Source organism: Fringilla coelebs (genome assembly GCF_963513975.1).
Source record: "Fringilla coelebs genome assembly, chromosome: 23".
Taxonomy (NCBI): Eukaryota; Metazoa; Chordata; class Aves; order Passeriformes; family Fringillidae; genus Fringilla; species Fringilla coelebs.
The window spans coordinates 6,498,435-6,524,522 of record NC_140049.1 but is presented as its reverse complement, the minus strand read 5'-3'; the positions used below and the strand labels follow the sequence as shown (position 1 = coordinate 6,524,522).

At 55.3% G+C, this 26,088-nt stretch overlaps 1 protein-coding gene across 1 annotated transcript; it reads right to left on the bottom strand.

Moving 5' to 3' along the window:
- ADORA1 (adenosine A1 receptor) lies at positions 1-24,424 on the bottom strand. The gene is made up of 3 exons (XM_084220508.1): positions 24,128-24,424; positions 23,234-23,616; positions 1-969 (listed from the first exon to the last, which is right to left on the bottom strand). Exons 2-3 carry the CDS (start codon positions 23,572-23,574, stop codon positions 333-335), a joined length of 978 nt encoding a protein of 325 aa, XP_084076634.1. The 5' UTR covers positions 23,575-23,616; positions 24,128-24,424; the 3' UTR covers positions 1-332.
- Positions 24,425-26,088: the final 1,664 nt, after the last annotated feature.

The window sequence follows — 26,088 nt, the reverse complement described above, 5'->3', positions numbered from 1 at the left end:
TGGTTTGGATCACTGGACTTTATTTGCATGAAGATAAACTGCGCATTTGTCTGTACAATTTCTCCCTAAATACTTGGCAATGCTTAAAAAATGAAAAACAAAAACAATCAGGGAGAAAAAAATCCTAAACCAGAAAGGAACAGCGCAGGCTACAATACCCAAACAGTACAATGCTTGTGAATAAATAACCCCCTGGGGTGGCTGTGGGGACTGCAGGGGGCTGCTGAACTCAGAACCCATCGGGTCCTTGCTACTCCTTCCTGAGACAGCAGGAACAGTGTCCGGGGGGCACTGGCTGGGCACAGATGCCCCTCCCTGCCCTCTCCCAGCTCCTAGTTGCCCGTCTCGGCTGTGGTGGTGCTGGTGGTGTTTTTGTTGGTTTTGCAGCAGAAGTACTGGTTCCAGATCTGCAGGAAGGCTGTCCGGAACTTCTTGATGCGGAAGGCGTAGACGATGGGGTTCATGGCCGAGTTGCCGTGGGTGAGGAAGATGGCAATGTAGGTGAGGATGTGCGGGGTCTGGCAGGACGGGCAGAACAGGGTGATGCAGTTGAGGACGTGCAGAGGCAGCCAGCTGAGCACAAACAGGAAAAGAACCAGCGCCAAGGACTTGGCGATCTTCAGCTCCTTGCCGTAGTACTTCTGGGGGTCGTTGGAGCTGGAGGACACCTTCTTGTTGAGCTGCTTGCGGATGAGGTTGAAGACCTCCAGGTAGATGAGCAGCATCAGCAGCAGGGGAGGCAGGACCCAGACGAAGAAGTTGAAGTACACCATGTACTCCATGCTGATGACTGTCTCAAACTGGCACGTGATGACAAACTCCGTGTGGCTGCTGTTCAGCTCCTGAGTCCTTCGCATCTTGCTGAGGTTGTTCCACCCAAACATGGGGGTAAGTCCCACCAGAAAAGAGACTATCCAACAGCAGGCGATGGCCACGGCTGCCCGCCGTGGTGTCACCATGCTCTTATACCTGTGGGAGAGACAACAGCCACAGGAAGGAGTTAGACATGGGTGGGATGCTCTCCTTGGGGGTTGTGTGGCTCCAGGTGGAGTGGCAGTGGTGGGTGGCAGTGCCTGTGCTGAGGTAAGAGCATGTTCCTCCTTCCCTCCCCTGGAAGTGGCTAACAGCCTGTTCTGAAAATTGTGTTCACAGACTGGTTTCCCTGCCTGTGTCCCGGGATGGTAGAGACCCCAGACATGATCCATGAGCCCCGGGGCATAATGCCAAGCCAGGGAATGCATTAGCACCTGGAGTGGGTCTGAGTGTCCAACCCTCATGACTTGGAGGGAGTTCATATGCTCCCAGCCAAGCACCTGCACCCAGAGCAGGAGGTTGCCCTCTCCTCCTGCCACGCACCAACTCTGCCAGCTCACTGTCCCAGACAATTGCCCTGTGCCTGGGGAGGAAATCGCCAGCAAAAGCATCCCCTGGGATGTGCTGGGTGGAGGAAAGATCTGCGGGTGCTAATGGACCCTGGAGGAAGCTTTGGGCACAGCCTGTTCCTCTCCTAATGTGCTTGGATTGATGAAACCCTCTTTCTTGATGGGCTGATGCCAGGGGCAGGAGGAGGAGGAGAGCTGTGTTCTGGCTAGGCTCTGCTCCCTCCCTGATGCCCCGGGGAGCCACCAGGGCTGGGCTCGTCTCTCCAGAGCTCTGCAAGCGGGAAGTGCAGTCTGCTGGATTGATTTTTCCCCTGGCTCTCCAAAAAGCTTTTCTTTGGAGGCTGAGAAGATTCTCGGCCCAAGAGTTATTGCTTTCCACCAAAGGGGATTGAATAAAAAATGTTTTCCTGGCTGTTTGCTGGGTCTCTCAGTGCTGCTGGTGTTAACCCAACAGTGGGGACCATGTGGAAGTGGCTGGCAAACCTGGTTTCCCAATCCTGATGCTCAGAGCTCCCAGCTGTAGGTCTGCAGCCTTTGATGGAGATTGATAATTTTGGGCCTTTTTGGTACAGTCAAGGACCCAAACCCACTCTCCCTTCTCAAAACCCCTCTCATGGGCAAGGCATCAAGGTGGGTGCTTGGAGTGGCACAGGCTGGAGGAGAGGACATCATTCCCTGTGAGTTCAGAGGGTCCAGAGCCATTGGTCCCTGACAGCTTTCCTGAATGAACCTCCTGCGCTCTGGGAAAAGCTTCACAACATCCTGGTGGCAGCCAGGTCCCGTGGGAAAGAGGTGACAGTGTGGGCAGCTGTTTCCACTGAGAGCCAAGCCTGGCTTTGGAGGGTGATTTATTCATTGTGGGGAGGAGAGAGGGCAGGAGACCCTGAGAAAGGCTCAGGGCAGGGAGAACTGGGGCACAGGGAGGGCAAGGGGTGGTGGGAAAGAGCCAGCCCTGGGGGTCAAGTGAAGGGAATGGCGAGGAGGGTCCAAGGAAGCAGGGGGTGGCAGAGGAATGCCAGAGGCTCCCGTGGGGCTTGTGCTGACCCCTGCACCCCATGCCTGGTTGCAGGTCCTTGGGGGGGCTGATGTGCCCTCCAGCTCTGAAACCCCACTGCCACCTCCCCCGGCTTGAACAGCTTGGGGAGTGACACCAGAAATATCAGCACCACCCCCCTGCCCCAGCTCCTTCCCTCTTTGCAACCCCTGTAAGCTGGGCCCCATTTCTCACTCCTGGGGGTTTCTGGGTCTTCTACCAGACACGCTCCCACTCCAGGTGCTCCCTGACCTGCAGAGCTGTGCGGGAGCCATTGCCCAACAGACAAAGCTGCTGAGCAGCAGTGGTGTCACCACAGTCCACAAACAGGATCCCAGGGCTGGCAGCCACCACCCAGACACAGGGCCCATCTTTCTTCACAGCACACCCCTCTCTCTCCATGGTCCATGTCCATCCCTCCTTCCTGGATGTCTGTCCCTCTGCCATGGTCCAGATCCATCTTTACCCCTTGCTGCAGTGACTGGTCTGACACTGTTTGGGAGCAGGACCTGGCTCTCCCTGCTCCTGCCTTCACTTTGCCCCACAAGGTTTGAGGGTGCACCTGCAGAAGCAGCCAGGGGAAACCAGGACATCCTCCTCCAGCCTGTGTGTGACATGGTCACAGACACATGGGTAACAAAAACCCATAGGAAACAGCCGCATTTTCTTCTTCGTGCAACAAGCCAGGAGCAGAGGCAGCTGCAGGAAATGTGCTTCCAGGGACCTGTGTCCACTGTCTCCATCAGCTGCACATGGAGAATGATGAAAGCTATAAAATTGCTCCAGGTTCCTCCTTCCCCCAGCTCACCAGGCCCATCCATCCACTGGAGCTCTCATGGAGCTCAGCTGGTCCAAAGGCCACAAGTCCAACTTCAATTCCTTTTACACTTTCTTTTCCTTGGATGTGTCCAAGGAATGCCTGGATGTGGCCCTCAGTGCTCTGGGGCTGGATGACAAGGAGGGGATAGGTTACAGGTTGGAATTGATGGTCTCAGGGGCTTTTCCCAACCTTATTGATTCTGTGATTCTGTAAAGGGTGGAAATGCAAGATCCTACCTAATTCTCAACCCCTACCACATGGTGGGAGGACAGTTAGCAGAAGGACAGGGATAGACCTTGCTGTTCCCAGCATTATTCTTGGTTAGGCCTTAAAGAAAATATTTTTTTATTTGTCTCATTTTGCATTAATATGATAAGACTGGAGTTTGGGATGGTATGGGAGGCAGAAGCACTAGAAAATGCTGGTAATGGCTCATAGTTAATAAATAATCTTATTATTCTCATCAGTACCAGAGCAATTACCAGCATCATTGCAATTTTATTACTGCTGTTATTTTTATTAACAGCTATGACTAAAACATCCATGGTTATCATCACCCCCATTCTCATCCACTTTGGGTTTGTTTCCTTTTCCCCCTGGGGGTTTGAGGCTGACTATAATTGGTAGATATTCCCCTTGCCCTCCCTGAGTGGTGGTTTTTGCACCATCCCTTCCCCACAGGGATGGGCAGTGACCCAAGCCCTCCTGGATGCAAAGTCTAGGAGAAAGGAGGAATGACCATCCAGACTAATCATGAGATGGGATGGGCAGGAACTGGGGTGTGGAACAAAATTGCCTTTGAGGGTTTGGAAGATAATGCCAAGAGGCAAAAAGGCAATTATTGATAGAGCTGTTTGCTCCCCAGGGAATAGGTGATGGGTGGAGGCAGAAGCCTCCAAATGGTCCCCAGGGGCTGCACAGAGCTGACAGGGAGACAGGGAGCAGCTCTCCAGGGCAAGATGCTGTCTCCAGGAGAGGCTGAGGATGGAGCAGACACTGAGACCTTTGTTCTCATGAAGATCATAGGATCCTAGAATGGTTTGGTAGGGAAGAGATTTAAATCCCATCTCCTTCCACCCCTGCCATGGGCAGGGACATCTTCCACTAGCCCAGGTTGCTCCAAGCCCCATCCAGCCTGGCCTTGGACACTTCCAGCCATGGAGTAGCCACAGCTTCTCTGGGAAACTTGTGTCAGAACCTCACCACCCTCAGAGGGAACAATTCCTTCCCAATATCCCATTGAACCTTGCCTTCCAGCAGCAGAAAGCCCTTCCCCCTAGTCCTGTCCGTCCAGACCTTTGTAATGGCCCCCTGGCCATCATTCTGAAGACACCATCCAGCCTCCTTTGCCTTTGCTCCTCATTCCCAGACTAAATTCAGCTTCTTCTGCCACATCTTGATGTGTCCAGACCTCTGCAACCCTCTCTGCTGCAGCCCAGGGAGCCCAGCTCAGCCCAGGCCCTGCTCTGGAGGTGCCCAGCCCTGGATGGGCAAAGGCCCTGTGACCATTTCAGACATTAGGGCATGTCTGAAAGCACCTGGAGAACAGAGCATTCACCTGGAGAACAGAGCATTCATTGCTTCCATGGATTTCACCTTGGCCTTGGAGTGTGTCCCCAAGAGAGAGATGAGGGCTCATTTCCAACATCCCAACCCAGAGGTCAATCCAAACCCAACACTCACCAAACACCTCTTGTTTTGTTTGAAAAAGCTTCAAAGGCTCTAGGCCTGGTTTGAATAAAATGTGAAGGTTTTTAGCAATTCTGTGATTAGTTTTTCTGTCCACAAAACACTTGCTGTTGTCCAGCCAGTGCCAAGATGTGGCTTTGCTGGTCTTTGCTCTGGAGAGTTTATTGCAGTGCAATCCTGGGGAATTAATTCACTAATGAAGACAGACCATTACTAATGAAAAGAATCTGGAGCCAACGTGGCACAGAGAAAGGAGGCCAAGCTGACATGAAGCTCATCTGCACGATGAACACAGCAAGAAAAAGCAGCCAGACCATGTCCTGATCTAATTGAAAGTCTCTAGACAAAAGTGCTTTGATCTCAGAGGATTTGGATTCCTGCTCCTTTCTCCTGGCTGTATCTTCCCTTCAGATCTTTCAGTGTCTTGGAGGCTGCTGGGTGGGAAAACTCAGATTGTTGATGTTCAAAGCTTTGCTTTTGCATTTTCGGAGCACTGCTCTGAAATGAGAGCCTGAGAAATGCAAAGTGGTGTCTGGGTTCTGCAAGGGTGAGGTCAGCCACAGCTCAGGCCTGGGACAGGGGGGTCCCTGGGTACTCACACAAAGTGGGAAGTGCTGCAGAAGGAACCCTGCTTGTAGAGCCTTTGTCACTATGATCCTGGAAGTGAAGTTGGTTCCTTCTTCATGGAATCACAGAATGGCAGCAAATGTGGGTTTGTGACCACAGGTGGGTGTCTCACCATGTGAGAGGTGGCCTTGGGAGGGATAGAGGTCAACCAATATTAGTCAAAGCTGGTATTTGGATGGACATTATAGCTTGTTCCTACAAATGCTTGGAATTGAGAGACTGGTCCTATCAGATACATGGGGGACTGTCCTGATCCCCAAATCCCAGACTGATTGCTTGTCAAAACCCAGGTGGCAAGTAAAGGCATGAAAAAATGGTCTGGTCTTTCAGGCAAGCCAGAAGAGCACATGCAGCAAGGACATTGGTGTTTGTTGGTGCTGGAGCCCAGGTCCTGCACCAAAGTATCCCAGCAGTCTCCATCAGCACAGCATTTCCAGCCTGACACCTTCATCCTACCACAGAGCCACTTCCCAGGGCTCCAAAGGGACCTGGAGCACCCTGTGTGTGTCTCTTCCCAGCACCTCTGGCTGGTTGGTCTGCAAGAGATTTGAGCTGTGGGAGAAACCTGAGAAGTGCCAGCAGATCCTGGGACAAGGGGGAGTGGGAAACACAGTGGGAGGGCACAGCCAGGTGGTCAGGACATGGAATCCTGGCCTCAGACTCTGCCTTGGGGACCTGATTTAAAAGGAGCTGAGGAGGAAAATCTGTCCCTGGTACCTCACCCATGTGTGTCTGCTCAGGGTGAGGGACAGCTGGATGGGGACAACGATCTCTTTCTTACAGGTGTCACTTTTGGAGGGTTCCCAGGGCAGGAGAGGCAGCCTTTGGCAATGGCAACAGGCACCTTTTACCCACCACTCCCATGGGTGGGTCTGCATCCCAAACCTACACCTGGAACCTCTCTAGCACCCACTGAGCCCAGGCCAGGGCTGTCCTGCCCCCATTACCACCAGCTGCCCAAGTCTGGAGCTGGCACTGGGCCAGCCCAGGGGCCGAGGGTGCCTGGTGCTCCCTGGGCCATGTGCTGCAAGGAGAGGAGGGCATAGGAGGTCCAAAGGTGAGAAGGAGGCCAGGGATGGATGTTCCCCATGGTTGCTGGGTCCTCCCACCCAAACCTCTGTCCCTGTGTGCTCTGAGCTGTGATTCCAGAGGTCGTGGCTGTCACTGGAGCACTCTTGGCTGTTACTCGGCCCTTCAGGGCACCCAAGCCCAGCTAGGACCACCCCACTGAGAGACAGGGAAGGATTTTCTCACGGTATGGGGTCTTTTCTGCTTGGCCCAGCTCTGGGAGCAGCTGGCACCTTCCTAAACTGGCAGCTCAGCCCACACGTGGTGACCTGGAGCTGCAGCCACTCCTGCCTCCCCAGAGAGCACCTGGGCATTGGAAGTGGCTTCTTCGAGGATCTCTGCTCCCAAAACACTTTGGGTCTTCTCCACTGCAGCATGAGGAGATGGTTCCACACCAGGAGGCTTCTCGATGCAAACACCCCCCAAAGCCACCAGGAGAAACCCCCAAAGCCTGGGAAAAGGTGATGTGTGCATCCCACTGCTGACCATCCTGGTCCATCTGTGTTCAGGGTTTGGTTTTTACCATCCCAAAAAGGTGATTCTGTGTAGGAATCATTCTGCAAAGAATGCCTGCAAAGCACAAACAATCCTGTCCGGGCAAAGCATCTGGCAAGACCTCTGGATGTTTGCAATTGCCTCTAATAGCCAGCAATTCTCTAATGGATGTGGGTGAGGGTGATTAGGAGGCTGAGGAGAACAAATTCATGCTGCCAAAATTGATTGGTCCCCACACACTGAAACATGGAGCCCCCAGGGCTTTGGTGAGGACTTCATTGAGTGGTGGGAGAAGTTGGAGCTGGTCACAGTTCCAGCAAATGGCAAGAGAACAACACAAAAAGGGGATTTTGTGCTTTGAGCTTTGTCAGAGAAGGTTGTGGAGACACCTGGAACATTTGTAGATGTCCTGGGCTCTAAACAGGGACTGGGGAAATGCTGCTGCCTTGGTGTGGTTCAGCCTTGATGTGGGCTCAGCCTGCCCTGACACAGCTCTGAGGACCTTGGAGGCATCCTGGAATCCTGGAGGACTGCAGAGGGATGTGGGCACATCCAGGGACACAAACATCCCCACAAGAAGCTGAGGAGATAAGGTGGAAAAGAGCTTTATGTGCTGAAATGGTTGGAAGTGGGAATGATGCCTCCATGGGGCAGCCTGGCCATGCCAGGTTATCTTCAGCCCAGACTGGCAGTACCAAAATGAGGGTCCATCGGGGATGCCCATCCAAATGGTGGTTAGGGGTGTGGGAAAAGGTGACCACCCAGCTCCAGCAGGGCCTGTATCAACACAGAGCCACTTCCCCCCAACACTGCCACTCCCCTGAGGCCACAGTCTCAGCAGGACCAAACCTCAAAGCACAGCCCGCCCCAGAGATCAGCCCACCCTGAGCTTGGCACCTCCTGTGTGGGCATCACCCAGAGTCTCAGGAGGTTTCCCTGCTCCCCCATATCCCCACACACCCCTCAGTGCCCAGCTGGTTCTGAGCTAGACCTGCCATATTCCAGGTTCCAGTGACAGGATCATGTCTTCTCCTGCAGAGCCAAGGAGATTTATCCTCTCACACCTCTGGTCCCTGGAGCAGCCACAAGATCCCACCAGGCTGGCTGGGCTCCCCACGCCCGCTCCCGCTGGAGCTGGATCCAGCCTCCCCTGCGTGTCTGTGCACTGCACTGCCCTGGCTCTGGCACTGAGTCACAGCCTTGGGAACAAGCCTCAGGCTCCCAGTGACTGCAGAGCTGCTCTGGGATCCCTTGCCCAGCTGTCCCCAGCTCAGAGGTGCGGGTGAGTGACCACAGCGTTCCACCCCAGAGCAGCACCCACAGCTCCCCTGGGGCATCCCAGTGGCTCCCACCATGACCAGGTGCTGCAGGGGAAGGGGGAGCACGGGAGGGCTGCACGTCTCTGGGAGGGAGGATGGGAAGCAAGGAGAGCTCACACTGGAGGATCCTTCCTTGGGGTTCTGCCCTGGTGGGGAGGAGATGTGGCTGCTGTCCAAGGAAGGTGAAGGAGAGCCAGTCACCCACTCTGCTCAGAGAGCATTTACCTACATTCTCCAGCATCATGCCTCACCCCAGCAGCCAATATCAATCCTTTCTGCTCAGAAAACAAACCTTGTTTCCAAACTGAGCTTGGTTTTCAGCCTGAGGCTGCACCCTGATGGACTCTGTCACTGCATAAGCAGATTCTCAGCAAGGACCACTCACCCCGTGCTCAGCCCCTCATCCCAAATGGGTTTGTGAAGGTTAAGCAGGGATGCCCAGGCCATCAGTGCCTGAGGGAAATGACAATTCAGTTTGTGTCTATGAGTGAGCACTACCCTCCAACCCCAGGCAGACCCTTCATGCCCAAAACAGGAGCCGTGAGACCCCGGTGCCCCAGGCTGCACCAAGTCCTTCCAAGGGTGCTGAGTGGTGGCCCTGCTCTGGACACATCACCCTCCTGCTGCCATCTGACAGCGTCAGGGTGCCCTCAATGGCCCTGGCCAGTGGGCACAAGTCCCACAAGTTTTGCACCCAGGCAGTTCTGGGGCTCCCTCCCAGCTCTACCATGTGTGGTCAGGGCCCTCCAGGACCCCAGAATTTTCCTGAACCTCTGGCTTCTTCCTCCAGGACCCTGAGGGAGGTAGGAGGGGAGTGATTTAACGCTATTGGCAATGGCTGCAAAATCATGAAACGACCTGCAGAATCTCAGAACTGGTGATGTTCTCTGAAAAAAATGTGATGTTCTTGTCTTTTGGCTGCTGCTTTCAGGCAACAACATTTTGAGCAAAGAAAAGTGTGAGAAATGGTGCTTAAAAAAAAAAGTAGAAGAAGCAGTAGCTGAGGTTCTTTTATAGACCCAGGAATTTGGGAATGAGGACACACAGAGAAGGACAGCTTGGTCCCCAAGAGATGGGGATGAGGTGGTGAAAGCTGCAGGACAGAGTGATGAGCACCATGGGCTTGTCTCTGGTCCTGCCCCTGTGCAATATATTTCCTGGACTTTTTTAGTGTCTAAACAGTATTGTCAAAAATAGGGATTTGTTTTGTGAGCATCACCTTGGAGGGTGGCTCCCACACAACTGCATCACAGGGATGAGCCCCCTGTGCTGTGGGAACAACCCCACCTCCAGCAGAAGACAATTTCAGGTGCAGCCACCCATGTGCATCTCTCTCTGGCCAGGGCTTGGAGCAACCTGGTCTGGGGAAGGTGTCCCTGCCATGGCAGGGGATGGAGCAAGATGAGCTTTTGGGCCCCTTCCCACCTAAAACCATCCCATGACTCTATGACAGGGCTGGAGCTGTTTCTCACCCAGTGCTGCAGTAGGATATCAACCTGCTTGGCCAGGAGTCTCAGGTCATCTTCCCTTGTTGTGCTGGGCCATCTCCCTATGCATGTGGCACCTCCAGGGGTGCCACACAACAGCCCTGCCCCTGCCACAGCAATTAGCCAGGAGCTGATTGTCCAGACCCAATTCAGCAGAGTATCTGTGTGATTGGATAAGTGAGGGTGAGGCATTCCCTGAGTACAAAGGAGAAGGGATAAAAGGCAGTTTTTGCCAATCTTCAGTGCAAATGCAGGGCTTGGCTGGATAAAAGCAGTGGGTTTTTAATAATTGCTTGTATTGCACTTGGTTTTTCTATGCATTGCATATTTTGGTTCTTTATGCAAAAGAACCTCTTTGAAACGAGGCCTCTGAAAAAGTCAGCCCTCAAAATTTAGAAGGGAGGGGGAAGAGGGGAGGACATAAGAAAGAAAGCAGCTCTAAAACCCACTTTAAATGCTAAATGCGACAAATGGGGCTCTAAGAAATGAAAATGGGACAGCAGATAAAAAGTACCTGATATGACTGGGCTCCCAAAGCCTCCGTGGCTCAGAGTCCATCCCACAAAACACTGAGCTGCAGAGGGAAAACGGCTGTGCTGGGAGGGAGGTGCCAGCTGAGGAAGTGCCCAGTGCCACCACCCTTCCCTGCCTGTCACCACCACTGCCATGCAAAGGGCAGCTGGGTCTCCAGGGGAGGGCCCCACCAGGAGGGTCTGGAAAGCACCAAAAGCCATTAAAAGGTAGAGGGACCCCAAGGAGAAGGGAAATGAGGGGGGTCTTGAGAGCTGCTGGTGTCGTTGTATTTGCATTCAGCAGGACATTGAGATCTGCTCCCCAGATAAATGGGAGGCAGGAAACTGGAGATAGAATCTCGATTAAGAAAGGCACCAAGAAAGCCTCAGAGCATGGCTGAGGTGGGTCTTTATCTCTCCAGTGCAGAAGGACTCATCAGAAAAAAAGAGATATCCTAAATTACAGTTGGAACATGAGATTGGTATTGGCTGCCTTTGAATTTCTTGAGTTTTACACTTCTCTTGCTAACCCGACTCCTGATTTTGCAGTCAACAACTAAGCTCCTCATTTCCTTAGGCTGCAACTTGTTATTGGATCAGGATCCTCATAGCACAATTTGTCACTGCAAAGGGAACATTTCCTTTCTTGCACTTAACCCAGTTCAAAGATTAGGACATTCAAGACTGAAAAATTGGCTGGAGGTTCCCAAAACGAGGGAGGTTGTTTTCCCCACCCAATGCCTAGAGGAGAATTAGCAGTGCTGATGAGATCTACTGTTTCTAAACCTCAGAGGACACAGTAACCCAAAACAACCAGTCCAGCACCTCCTGTCCAATGCATATTTCCCCTGATTAAAAGATCAATTTCAAATGCAAAAGCAGCTGGATTCATTTAAGGTTTTTTTAATGAGTTGGTTATAAGTAGTTTCAACTGGTGGAAATAATTTTGGAGGTACCAATTTGGGCTACAGTTGGCTTCCAGCTTCTGTCCAAACACAACTCCCCACAAAGTTTAAGCAAAACCTGTGTAATTACCCCCTCCACACACCATAAAGGTGGAAGAAGCAATGATCAGAGGACATGAGTGTAAAGCCATTGAGTTGTTTATCTTGGGATGAATCTGAGCAGTGAATCCATATCTCAGTCAGTCAAATGAAATACCAATTTGGAAGTGAAGACTCCAGTTAACACCACAATTAAATGTTCCCTCACCTCTGAGAAAACAGGAAAACAAATAAAAAGTGCAAATGCAAAGCAAACCTGAAGTTTATTTGCACTCTGTTTTCTCATTTAGATTAAAAGATTATTTATTCACTTGGAAGAAAACTGAGGGGCCTTTTTCCCTGGGAGGAAGCAGCTCAGTATTTCCATCAGGATGGTGGAGAGATCTGAGACCCAAGATCAGGTATTGCAGGGAAATACCCCAGCTAGGCCTAAATTACAGCCTGTGCATGTTCCTAATTACTCTGGTCTTAATTCCAGCAAGGAACAATGGGCAGACACAGCCAGAGGCTGCCAAGGCGGCCAGGCTGGCTGGTGGAGATGGGGGACACACGGACCAGGCAGGATGGAGGTCATGGATACGCCCCAAGGGCTGGAGCCCCTCTGCTCTGGAGCCAGCTGGGGGGCTGGGGGTGCTCGCCTGGAGAGGAAAAAGCTCTGGGGAGAACTTAGAGCCCCTTCTAGTGCCTGAAGGGACCCTAAGAGAACTGAAGAGGGACTTGGGACAAGGGATGGAGGGACAGGACAAGGGGGAACGGCTTGGGGGAATGCCCTCTGCCAGAGGGCAGGGTTAGATGGGATTTTGGGGAAGAATTTTTCCCTGTGAGAGTGGGGAGGCCCTGGCACAGGTTGCCCAGAGAAGCTGTGGCTGCCCCATGCCCCAAGTGTCCAAGACAGAGGTTGGATAAAACTTGGAGCAACCTGGGATAGTGGAAGGTGTCATGGCAGGGGTGGGACCGGGTGAGCTTTGAGGTCCCTTCCCACCCAAACCTGTCTGGGGTTCTGACACTCTAGGAAATACATTTCCCTCTCCCTGAGCCTCAGCAGAGCCAGGGCAGCCTGGGATGGGGTGCAGGGCTGGAATGTGGAGGATCCCCACAAGACCCCCTCATGTGTGGGTCACACAGCAGGTGGAATGATCTCTAAGGACCCTTCAAATCCAAACCATTCTGGGATTTCATGATTCCCTGGAGAAAAGGGGTGTCAGTAACTGCTCCATCCTCAACCCAAGAAAATTTGACTGCAGCATCTCCTAGATTCTGGGATTCCAGGTTTTCTGCTATTGGAGCACTTTCAGCTCCTCAGAGCAGACAAACCTCATTGAGCCCATAAAGAACTTGTGTCCCAGCAGTGCTGAATATGGGGAATGAGCTCCCTGAGATAAGACCCATCTGAGCTGCAACCATGCTGCTTCTGCTCAGGCTTTGCCAGGTCCATCTGGACCCAGGCTGAGCCCTTGGCTCCCCCAGTCAGGAGCACTCAGTGGAGAATAGAGCCTTCACACTGAGAGAAATGAGTGTTTCATTTGTGTATTCCACGGGTAAAGGTACTGAGTGTTATTCCAGAGCAGAAAAAGAAAGAGGAATAATTTAATCTGTAGGACTGTGCTAATTCTGGCATGTCTGAGACAGCATTTCTCAGCATCAGCCCCTCGCTGCTGTCAGAGAGAGCATCACTCCCTCTGTGAACAGATGGGGAGACTGAGTCGCAGAGGGGAGCTGTGATCTGCCAAGATGGACCAATCTGAATGAGAAAACATCCCTTGTGCCAAGGGCTGGCACTTCCTTTCCTTGAAGGAGGCCAAAGAAAATCATCCCCATCTCTGGTTGCAGGGAGAGAAATGGCCTGGAGAAGGTGGATAAACTGTCATGGCAGCAATGTCCCAGCCTTCTGTGCCTTCCTTAGAGGAATGATCAAGAGGTGATATTGCCACCCCAGGGAGGGGGTGGGACAGGGGGATGTCACTTCTGTGTCCCCACAGCTCTGCTGGGCCTGGGATCTGTGTGCCAGAGGACCAGGGCCAGTGCCAGGGACAGCACAGAGGGAGGCTGGCGAGGGACACACAGGAAAGAGGCTGGGGAAGAAATCTCTTGTCCTCCTCCAGCTCTTTTTTGTGATCAGAGGCTTTGATACCAGACAAAATCTCAACCAAACCACCCAAGACTAGGACAGCTGCTGGTCATAGTTGCCTGCTCAGTTCTGGGGGTCAAAGCCCAAGCAAGGAAGGGATGAGGGAACAATGGGAAATGCAGTGAGAGGGAGGGTGAGGGTGCACAGGGGAAGTGTTGGGTCCCACAGTATAAAGAAGGGCAAACCTAGATGCTCCAAATCTTTCTAGTGTCTGATCCTGCTCTGCTCCTCCCTACATCACCAAATGCAGCCCTTCCTCCTCTATTTGTCCCCATTGCCCACCAGCCCTCAGCCCACAGGACTCTGAGGAGGAGGATCTCAGTCTTTCAGGGTTATTTCATTCTCTCTCACTGGTGGCATCACCAGTGATGTCCCCCCTTCCCCCTGCCCTGCTCATCCAGCCACCCTTGGGAACAGCATCTCCATGCAGGGCCAGAGGTGCCGTGGGAGTGGCCAGGGTGCTCAGCTCATTGCTATTCTGCAAGCCAGCCTGCTGCCTCTGTGGGCTTTTTGTGGCTGCCTGAGAGAGCATCCATTGTTCTTTCTTGCCACTGGGCACCCCGTGCAGGAGCCAGCCCCAGCAGCTGGGTGCCTGTACTTCCAGAGCAGGAACTCTGGGCTAGAGCCCAGGCAGCCTCTGGGACAGCACCTTTCCCATTCCATGGCCTTGCCAGTTCAGGTCACCCTGGGTGAGAGGTGTCCCAAAAGGACCAGCCCCTTGGGACACTCCTCCCAGCCCACTGGCAGCCCCAGAGCTGGGCTCTGCTGCTGTGTCCATCCCTGCTGCATTGGCAGGATCACTGTAAAAAATCATTCACTGGTCTCCAGGATAATCTAATGCTGTTCCTATCAGCTCAGCTGTGCTGGCTGTCATTTCCCCAGGCTGAGACATTTGGGGACACTGTTGTCCCCAAGGGGATGAGCCTCTCAAGCTGTCCCCATCCCTCCCAGAAATCCCTTGCTCCTGTGGTCCCCTCCATGCTCCATGTCTGCAGAGACCACAACCCTCCCTGAGCTGTGTCTGGGCTTTCCTCACACCCCTGTGGGCAAGATCTTTCGGGGCTTTTCCCTGTCATTCCAGACAGAGATTTCCTTCCAGCCCATCAGTTCCTGTCCAGTCTGAAATGACTCTGGTGTGTGTCACAATGAAACTCACCTCCCAGGTTCTTTCACTTTGGTACCTCCCACACATTTTCCTCTTTTTTTCCATCCTTCTTTGGCTTGCTATGACTTTTCTCTCCCCCCTGCCTCCAGCCCAGGACACAGACCTGCCAGTGCAGTACTGTGACCCCTTGGATGAGCCATTCCCCGCTGTCAGGCTGATTTCAAGCACAGTCATTTGGATGCAGGAGCTCCATTGTCCCCATCCCTGATCCTTGGTCCAGCCCTGCCTTGGAGATCCCTGGACCTACATGTCCCAGGCCACCCAGACAGGTCCCCTCTGAGCAGATCCCCACGGCCAGCAGTGGCTGGTGTTGGGTACAAGCTGCTCTGAGGTGTGCCAGACAGGAGATTTCATCGGGTCTGGCCTCACAGGGGTCCCTCCAGATCTGAGTTTGGAAGTGGAGGCTGGTGGGCTTTGTCCCAGTTGTCTCCCACCTGAGCTCATGGCCAAAATCCCCTTCCTGGTCAACAGAGCCAATCTGGCCCTTTTATGACATAGTTAAGTTTATTCTGACACTAAAATGGACTAAAAAACCCTGGTGTGATTGACCTGGGGGGGTAAGAGAAGCTGAGGGTGCTTTGGCTATTGGTGGCCACGTGGGAGATGTCCCCCAAGAGCACGACAGGGGCCACATGCCTGTGCCAGGGGCTGGACAAGGGCATGGACACCAGCCCAGACCCCAGAGCCACTCAGTGGGAAAGGCTGCAGGTCAACAGGAGCACCTGAGCCCCTCTGCACCTCCAGCCTGCGTCCCAGAATGGTGTCTGAGCTTCTCTGCACCCCTGTGAGTCACTTATTCCTGCTCTGTCACCTGCTCTGGCTGACGTGGAGCAAAGGTGAGAGCAGAGGTGGGACTGGCTTGGTAAAGGTCAGGTGATAATGGCACCTCCCCTGGATGGAGTCACATTCCCACATTCCCACATCCCGGGGGTGGGGGAAGACCTGGGACCCCATCAAAGGGCTCCTGCATGTCCTGAGCCAGCTCAGCACAGAGCATGGTGAGCTGGGCCTGACTCAGCCCCACACCCAGCCTGCAGGGCCAGGGCAGCTGAATCAGCAGCTTTTGCTTCGGCAGAGCCTCCTTCCCGGGTGTGTGCCTTGTGTCTGTGCCAGCAGCTGCACAGAGCCTCAGACACGCAGCCCCGAGGGACATCACTGTCACCTCCACCAACACAGCGCCCTGGGACACAGCCCAGCCCCTCCAGGAGAGGGAAATGTCAGATGTCACCCATCTCCTGGAAGTGTGACAGCGTGTCTGGGTGTTCCCAGGCAGTTCTGGGGCCCTGCAGCTCAGCCACAGGCCTGTGCCCCGGACACAGAAGCATCTCTCAGCTCCAGTGAGGGACCTGCTCTGTCCCACCATGCCTGGCTGGTCCTGGCTGTGGGTGCTCCTCACTTTCTGCTCATGGACCCTCTCTGCTGCCATGGGGTGAGGGAACACAGTCTGGCTGTGTCTCACCAGCTTGGCAGAGTAGATCCTTTTGGATTGACACCTGAGCCACAGCCATGAAGGTACCAGAGCTTTGCTGGGCTCTATCCACACATCCCCACCTGGTCTGGTGTCTGCTCCCTGTAGGATGAATTCATGGGAAGCCACAGAATCACAGAATCCCAGAGTGGTTTGGATGGGAATAGACCTTAAAGCTCATCCAGTCCCACCCCCTGCCATGGCAGGGACACCTTCCACTGTCCCAGGCTGCTCCAAGCCCCATCCAACCTGGCCTTGGGCACTTCCAGGCATGAGGCAGCCACAGCTTCTCTGGGCAACCTGTGCCAGGGCCTCCCCTCCCTGACAGGGAAGAAATCCTTCCCAGTATTAAACCTAAATTTCTGGTTTTTCAGTTTGAACCCATTGCTCCTTGTCCTGTTCTACAGTTGAGCCAACCTGGCCCACTGAAGACACATTCAGTCTATTTTAATACCACAAATGGCTACAAATCCAGGCTGTGATGCTCCCTGGGCTGTGAAAGAGAAACAAGTTAATTTCCTGGGGTTACTCCTGCAGCAGTCAGCAGGGCTGGGACTGGATCCTGGAGGAGCCTGGCTCCAGAGCCCTGGGCACATCCATGGCAGGACTCCAGTGCAGGAGCTGAGAGGCCATGTTGTCCCAGAAATCTCAGCTTCCACACATTCCCTGTTCCCAGCCTCCCTCCCTCACCCATGAGATCACCCTGAGCCAGCCATAGTGCAGCTCAGTGCCTCAGTTTCCCCATCTGCAGATGTGCTCTTGCTGGGAACATGCTCTCAGATTTACTGGTGAGATATTGCCAAGGGTCAATTCCTTACCCTGAAAATCAATAGAAATAGGTAAAAAGCCCAATAAAAACATTGCCAGAGCAGGGGTTTGGGGTGCAGCAGCAGGAAGGGATAGGTTTTCATTCATGCCCCTGCAGCACAGCCCTGGCAGACATGAGCTCTGTGAAGGGACAGATGTGACACTGCTATTGGGGTCAGAGCGATTACCGGCACAGGGACCACACCTCGCCCTCCTGGGACATGCAAGGACCAGAAGGGGACAGGGTCCTGCTGCTCAGGGAGACCACACAGGGTCTCTTGAGGCCATCCACTTCCTCTTGCCCTTTTAATTCAGAGAATTTGTGAATAACTCTGAATATCAGGCTCTGAGCATCCCCTACAGGATTCAGGGCTCCCCTCCCCTTCTCTCTGCTCTGCTGGGCATGGAGCATCCCACATCCAGCCCCTCACTGGATCCCCAGTTGACACCCCCAAGCCCCAGGATTTTCCTGCCATTCCAGGAGCTGGGAATGCTGCAGACAGCCCCCCTTGCCTCCCTGCAGACTCACGGCAGTGTCTGGAGCTTTTGGGAGTGACCTGATTTTGCGTCTGCCAGCCAAGATCTCGTGGCGCTGCTGCAGCAGCTGTGTGAGCTCCCCGTGAGCCTAATCCAGGCATCCCCTCACTGAGGAAAGAGCCCAGGCTTGATCCCTGACTTAGCCTGTTCACGGCTGAAAATTATTCTGTGGATCAGAGAGTAGGGCTGCACACCAGCTCACCTGGGTATTTACAGGTCTTTACCAGGATCTCAAACCAACATAACCTGCTGGTAAATCCCTGCCCATCTCAAGGGCTCTGGGATTTTGGTGACACTGGAATTGATCTCCTGGTGCTGCACTGGCACAGCTCGTCCCTGCAGCCGGATCTGGCTGGAGCAGAGCTCGGTGGGAAATGCTGGCTCTGATGTAGCACCCACATGCTGAGCTGGTGCAGTGTGCTGGAAACTGTGGCTTGGAAACAGCCTCAAGTCTGCAGAAACCTCCCTGGACTGTAATTCCTGCATTTTAATCTCCATCCTTGGTTCAGAGCTGCCTGCTCCATAGAATGAAGGTCTCTACAGATCACTTTCACTTGCTAAAAATATACCTGGAGAAGAGCAGCAAGGGAAGAAACAAAAGAGGTGGCTGCAAAGACCTACTAGTCCCCAAAGTTCCTCCAGGTTAGGGAAAATGGAAGTATTCTCCTTGGAAATGAAATGTGCTCTCTCAGGGGCTGGGCCTGTATGGATGGATGGAATCTTTTCACTGACTAGTGGAGGGTGAACGAAAATAGATGAGTTCCAGGGTGAGAGCTCTGAGTCACCTGGATGCTTTTGAAATTCCTCTGAATGTAAAACAGGCCTTGGAAGAGCTGTGGTTTGGCTTGTTCACTGCCCTGGCTGGACAGGAAGGTTTCCTGGCACTAAGGGTTGAGAGTGCTGGAAAGATGTCCCATGGGCCCTTTGATGTTTTGGGAGCTGGGAATTTGCACCTAACCATCCCAATGTTCTCCTCCTTGCCCATCCCATGGCAGTGGGTGCCCATCACTCCCCTCCATGAACCCTTGGTGGAAAAATCATGAAATGGTTTGGTTGGAAGAGACCCTCAAGCCCACCTTGTTCCACTCATGGGCAGGGACACCTTTCACTATCCCAGATTGCTCCAAGCCCTGTCCAACCTGGCCTTGGACACTTCCAGGGATGGGGCAGCCACAGCTGCTCTGGGCAACCTGCAATGGGGAAAAGCCCCTCACATGTGTCCTGCTCCAGCACCCAGAGAGCAAAAACACTTCCCAGGCTTACCATGACCTAGTCCTAGCTGGCCCCATGCCTGTGGCCCTTGGCAGGACTGGAGAGAAGGGGAAAGAGCGCTACAATCCCAGGAAGAGCCTGAGTTAGGCAGGAGCCTGGAAAACAGGGAGTCCAGGGGTAAGCTTCCCCCTCTGTGTCCATCCAGGAGCTCACAGGTCCCCTGCACATCCTCCTCACTTCCTGCCTTGCAGGCACTGCACTCCAGGGCTGAGGGATGTTCCTGCCATCCCTGAGCTGTTTTATCTCATTCCAGACAGGCACTCTTGAACCACCAGACCATGCCAGTGCTGTCCACAGAGCCACCCCCTGACACTGCTTTTACCCTGGGCTCTCCCTGTGCTGTGCTGCAGCCCCTGCCCCCCATCTCCTGGAGAGTTCCAACCATTCTGATCTAACTTCCATGGCTCTGCAGCCTCACAGGTGGGCATTCCAAACCTTTAGCAACACCAAAGGCAGCTCTCCCTGGCGGGATGCTCCTTGGGATGCTGCAGGCTGGGAAGGGCAGGGTTAGGAGGAGACCCCAATGCTGAGGCCCAGGCACAGAGGGGGGAAGGTCCTGGCTGTGGACAGAGACTCCAACATGAGGGCTCCTGCAAACATCAGATCCCTGTAGGTTTTCCCTTCCTGGCACGTTTCAAAGTGTTTGGGGTGAGGTCAAAAGGTGAGGACCCGCTGGGACATTCCAAGATAGGCTTGGGCTGCATCCACACGTTCAGCATCCCCAGCCAAGGGGTGGTTTGGCACATCCCAAGGACAGCAGCTCCTTTTGCTATGACCCTTTCCAAAAGGCCCAAAACACAGAGCAGAGACAGGGTCCCCAAAGCAGCAGAGGATGGTGCTGAAGGAGCTGCATCCCTCCAAACATCCCTTCTGCACCATCCTCCCCTTCAGCACCACCCCCCCAAACATCCCTCTGGCACCATTCCCCCCAAACATCCCTGCAGCACCGTCTCCTCCAGCATCCTGCCTCCCCCGGGATGCCGAGGGGCCGGTTCCTGCCAGACACCCCCAGCTGGCTGCTTCCCCTCCCTTTGAACTCCTTTCATTTTCCCCAGGCACGGCTGTGAGAGGGAAGTTTGGGCTGGGCTGAGGGACCCCGCTGTGCCCGGACGGGGGGATCACAGGCTGGGGGTCCCGCCTGGCTGCCGGGCAGGGAGGAAGGATGTGAGAGGGGAGGGGGAGTTTTCCACCAGCAAATCTATTTTAGGTGGTTTCCAGCTGTTCCTGTGGGGGCTGGGAAGAGGGGGACCCTCTGCTCTAGCCTGCTCAGCCCATGTGATGCTCCTGCATCCCTCCAAAGTCAAGGCAAGGCCCCTCGGCGGGGAGGCAACATCACTCAGGGCCCAGCAGCCAGGAGGGATCATACCCAGGGGCTGGAGCAAAAGGAGAGGGTTTGGGGGGATATCCCAGTCCCTTGACCATGCTGGGTGAAGAAGGAAGAGCAGGAGGTGCCAACTCAAATCCAAGCAAGACCCATCTCCATCTGATAAAACCTGCCTTCACCTAGCAGGGGTGGCCCACATCCCTCTGTGCTCCTGTGTCCATGGGGAGTGGTCACTGGAGCAATGCAGCATTGGATGCTGCTTTGGCATCTCCCACTGCCATGTAGAGACACCCCAAATGTCTAAGGGTGCCGTTTCTTCCCGGAGAAATCCACTCCTGGGTACACCAAATTCCCAAACTCGCAGCCCAAGAGCCAGCGTGTCCATGGGGAGCCTGGAGCTGGAACCAGGCTGTCATGCACCATGCTCCCCAGTCCCTGCCATTCTTCCCTGTGAGGAAGGCACAGGCTGAGAAGCTGTGGCTGCCCCATCCCTGAAAGAGCCCAAGGCTAGGCTGGAAGGGGCTTGGAGCAACCTGGGCTAGTGGAAGGTGACCCTGCCCATGGCAGAGTAAGGTCCCTTCACACACAAACCTTTCAGGGATTCTGTGGTTCTGTGAAATGCATTTCCCTCTCCCTGAGCCTTGGCAGCACCAGGGCTGCCTGTGGGTGGGGGGCAGGGTTGGAATGTTGGGGATGCCCCCAAGACCCCCTCAGCCTCGTGCAGGTCACACTGGTGAGGATCCACCCTGTGCCAGGCTCGTCTGAGGAATCCTGTTGGCACAGGAATGGGCTGCAGTGAGCACACTGTCCATGTCTGGGCTGCAGGGGCTGTCCCTGCTCAGTGTCCTGGCTGCTCTAGGGATGAGACTGAGGCAGATATTCCCCACATGCCTCCCCCCTGCCTGCAAATGTCTGCTCAGGTCTGGCTGCCATCATTGTCTGTGGCCCTCCAGGGATGCTTGGAGCCCTGCCAGAGCTCTCCCAGCACAGGGGCCACACGTGTTTCCCCAGGGCCCTGAGACCCGCCAGGTGCTCTGGGCTCTCGCTTTGCCATTGCTGGGTTCAGTGTCACAGTCAGGAATGACACCACAAGAGCCATGAGCACTGCAAAAATGCTGTCACTGTCATCCTTAGCATCCTCCAGCAGACCGGCAGAAACTTGAGGTATTTCAGATTCAGAAAATATTCCTTAGTGATGTTTCCTGTCCTGTGTGCTATATACAGGGAACTACATCTCCTAAAATCTCCACATGTACCAACTGCCAAGAATTCATGAAGCTGGAGGATCTTTAAGGTTGGGAAAGACCTCTGAGATACTTGAGTGCATCTATTAAGTTGATGAGGTCACAAAGCTTTTCAATATTAAAATAGGGTCTGAAAAGACAGAGGAAAATCTCTTGCTGCTGAGTGCTTGTGCACCCAATGGGATCACAAAATTCAGGGTGGAAATTTCATAAGAAAAACCCACCCAAACTGTGTACAGCATAATATTAATATTAATATTGCTCCTGGGAAAGCTCCTGGGATCAGGGCAGGAACTTCCCCTGAAAGGCCCATCTGATGCTCACAGGCAGACAAGGAGTTAAAAATGGACTGGTTTGTTAGGAAAATGCCTGACAGGCTGTGCTGCTCCTGTAGAGCCGCAGAACTCCCACACCAGAGCCTTCCCCACATGCAGGGGATGTGCAAAGCCCAAAAAAGCTCCAAGAGCAGTGACAGGGTGGGAATCACTCTGGTGACACCGGCAGGCTGGGAGACAGTGACTGGGAAAATCACACCTAGGGAGGAAGTCAGGAACAGTCATGTGTGGTAGGGAGGAGGTGAGCAGGGATTGTGGATTTATCCTGGGCCCCCTCCTCTGTCTTACACTCCTTCTCCTCTCCACCTCTGCTGGTGGTGGCTGCAAAGCCCAAAGGAACACATCTCTGGCCTGATCCCATGGATCTGGGAACACCGAGCACTCTAGAGCAGTCAGGTGATCCCCAACACCTGGGGTGCCTCCTGTCCCTGTCTCCCTGGATGGGAAGGCAATTCCTGCTCCAGGAAGGGTCCTACACCTGCTGGGGTCTGGGCAGCACCAACACAAGGGGTGCCTTTCTGGGGTGTTCGTGCTGATGGAGGGTCTGGGACCCCTCCAGTGAACTGCCTCAACTGCTAAGGGGTAATGGGGTGACACGAATGCTCAGCTGGGTTGAGCTGTTTTCCAGCAATACTCTCACATCCGGAGCCTTGCAGGGCAGATGAGGCTGGCAAAGGCATCCCCACAGAGTGAGGGGGACTCACAACAAGGGGCTGAGCCTGGATCTGCTCGGGGGCACCGAGCTTGGGTGTCCTGTCCCCTTCTAGCCCCGCTCACAGCCCCCAGTCCCACCGCGGCACCCCAGAAATGCTTCCCCAAATCAGCATAGCCCCATCATGGGAAGGGAGTGGGGCATAAAGGGTTAACTATCTCCTTCTGGAGCGGCAGAGTTCGAATAAAGTGCTCAAATAAAGTTTCCCCCTCCTTTGCGCCACAAGGCACTTGCTCTGGGATTGGAATGGCAACAGATACAGAAGGGGCAAAACGGGGAAAGGAATAATTTGTGGGGCACCCCAAGGCAGGGGTGTCTCCTGGGTGAGGTCGCCCCATGAAACGTGCCAGGCTGTCACCTCTGGTTCCTCAAACTGTCAAAGCTGTGTCCTTCAGCAAGCCCCCCCCGTGCTCCCCATGGCAAGGGAAAAGCTGGGGTGAAAGGCACAGCTGTCGTGTGCTTTCCTCCCGGAGCACCTGGCTGGGGCTGTCCCATGTGTGGGGACACAGTTTGTCCTGGCCATGGGCATCCCGAGGCTGTCCCTCACTGCCAGCTAGCTGCCACAATGTCATCTCTGCCTGCACACCCAGCACCCCCTGAGCCCCCAAAAGAAGCTGCTGGAGGCTCCAGGACACCCACCCCCAAACCCCCCTGCCCAGCCTGCCCTGGTTGCTGCTGCAGCCAGATGTGTCTGGGATGGCAGCGTGGAAGAAAGTCCTTTCTCCCAGTGTTTCTCCAAGAATTTGGGGTTTCCTCACTCCCTTTTAACCTCCACAGCAGAGCTGGTTCTGACGCCTTTTCCTACCTGACAGGGATCTTCACCCGCAGGTACCGATCCACGGCGATGGCCAGAAGTGCCAGGATGGAGCTCTCCGTGAGGATGAGGACGGGACAGGCCACCATGAGGCAGGTGTAAAACTCCGTCTGGGGTCCGATGTTGATGATGATGGCCAGGGGGATGACCAGAGCCCCCACGGCCACGTCGGCCACCGCCAGCGAGACAATGAAGCAGAAGGTGGCATCCCGCAGAGCCTGGTTCATCTTCACAGCCCAGATGACCAGGATATTGCCCGGCACGGACACCAAAGCGATGAGCACTTCGATGGAGATGTAGGCAGCCTGGAAGGCTGAGATGGGGTGTGCCATGATGCTCCGGTCTGCCCCGCTCCCGTGGGGGTCCTGGGTCACCTGCAAACGCACAGGGAGGCGGTGAGAGAGTGGCATCGCTGCCAGAGCTGCGAGCGGGATGGAGCCTGTGCGAGGGGGTGGGAAAAATCCCTCTCCCGTCCGTGCCGTCCCCCGGGGCTCCGGGCCCCCCCGCCCCCCTCCATCCCCCACCCACCTCCATCCCGCACCCACCTCCATCCCGCACCCATCTCCCTCCCGCACCCATCTCCATCCCGCACCCATCTCCCTCCCGCAACCATCTCCATCCCGCACGCATCTCCCTCCCGCACCCATCTCCATCCCGCACCCACCTCCATCCCGCAGCGCGACCGCTCCCAGCGCTGAAAAGGGAGCGGGAGCCGCCGGTCAGTCCCGGGAGAGCGGCAGAGCCCCCCGCTCCTGGGGCCGCCCCGGGGGCCCTGCGTCGGAGCCTTCGGGGGCTCCCTCTGTCCCCTCGCTGGATCCCCTCCCTGCTCTGCACTGCCTCCTGCAGCCGCCCGAGTCCCGAGTCCCAGCAGCCGACCCCTCTCACCTTGTCCTGCAAATCCAGAGCTTGTTTTGGGTGCTCTCACCCCCAGAGAGCCGGCGCTGTGCCCCCGCAGGGCAAGGCGGGGCTCATGCCGGGGGCGGCCGGGGGGACCCTGCGGCCGCCGGGGACCGGGCTGGTCGCGGCCGCTGGGGCTGCGCTCGGTCCCCGGTGCCCGACACCGCTCGGCTCCCGCAGGCGCTGCCCCCTCCCCGCCGGAGCCGAAGCATCACATGGTGCCGCCTTCCAGCCTTTAAAGAGCGACTGACCCGATTCGGGGCTCGCCGGCACCGGGAAGGACCGCGGGAGGGGGTGCGCGGGGGCCGGGCGGAGGCGGCGGGACCGGGCGGAGCGGGGAGAGGCGGCAGCGGGGGGAGCAGCCGAGTCAGTCCCAGCCCCAACGCTGCCGCCACCAGTCAGGCTCCGGATTTAACGCTAAAACCGGTTTTTGAGGTCGGGTGTGAGCAGAGGATGGGGACGGGGAGGGGAGGCGGAGGCAGAGCCTGAGCTGGGGTGGGCGAGGACCCGGCCCGTCCCCGGCACGGGCAGCGCTGTTCGGGACTGTGTCCCAGGACGGCGTCGGGACCCCAGATCAGACCCGAACGGCCCCAAGGAGCTCTGGTGCTCACCTGGGCTCTGGCTGGCACTGCCTCACCCAAAATCACTGCTGGGGAGGGCGGGGGTGAGACCCCTAAAGCGCTCCTCATCCTCCGAACTGCACCCATGGGCTGGGGCGGGGCTGTGTCCCGGGGCAGGGGAAGGGTCTGTCCGCACAAGGCATGTGGAGGAATGGTGGCCCCGAACTGCTGCTGGAATATGGTCACCCCCCAGTTCCCCTCTCCGGGACAGGCAGTAAGGAGAAAATGGGTCTGGGGGCTCGATCTCACTGATGGAGTTGAACCCCCCCATCCCTCCAGAGACCTCCGGATGTGCCCCAGGCACCTGCAAAGCTCATTTTACATAAATAATTTTCCAGGAGTGCGGCTGGTTTATCCAAATGCTGCAAGGAACAGGACCTCAGACGTGGGACAAGGAGACTCTCCCAAACCCCATCTGCACCTCTCCCAGTCCTTTCTCCCTCCCATAGTGAGACTCGGGACTGCAGCTGTCCCCTGCTCTGCTCTGCCTCGTGAGAGATGTCCCAACCCTTGGATCTGCCCCTTGTGGCTGCCCCTCATTCCTCTCTTCATCAGAGCCTGCCCACCCCACAGCAGGGATGGGATCAGCTGTGGGACCATCCCAATCCAGGACTGGTTTTCCATCAGCTGCTGTCCCGTGGGGTACCTGCTCTCCCCCTTGGGCAAGTGGCCAGCAAAGAGCTGGGGGTCCCAGACTCCCAGGGCTCTCTGGGGACTGTGGCATTGTGTCACCTCTGGGCACTGGGCTGTGCCAGCAGCAGGGTGAGGTGAGCTCAGATTGGTCTGGAGGATCTGTTTGCTGTGCAGAGAGAAAAATAAACCGAGGCTCGCGGGCTCCTGTAAACACAGCACTATTTATGGAGTGCTGGCATCCTGCAGCACTCCTCACACCTCCTCCACTGCAGGGGAAAGTGATGCCCCCTATGGCTGAGCATAAATCCAGAGGTAGGGGGTGGCATGGGGGGGCTCGGGCTGGGCTACTGAGAGTGAAAAGGGCATTCCCAGAGAGCCCAAAACCCCTCGCCCACCACCTTCCCAGGGAGAGTGTCCTTGCAATCAACCTCTGGCGGGGAGCAGGGCAGGAAAGCCAGCAGGTTCCTCACGGGAGTGCAATGCGGAAGCAAACGCAGGCAGGGCCCAGCCTAATTGTATGCAAATCGCCCAAACAGAGATTAAAACCACTCCTTTTCCTTTGTGGATTTGCAGTTTGTTCTCCCTCCCTGGATTCGTTCCCCTGAATGCTCAGTTTTAGCAGCACCCCTAAAACCCCCCATGGTTTGCCAAAAATGATCTGCTGGCTGTGAACCTGCCAGAGGGGGTCTGAGCTCT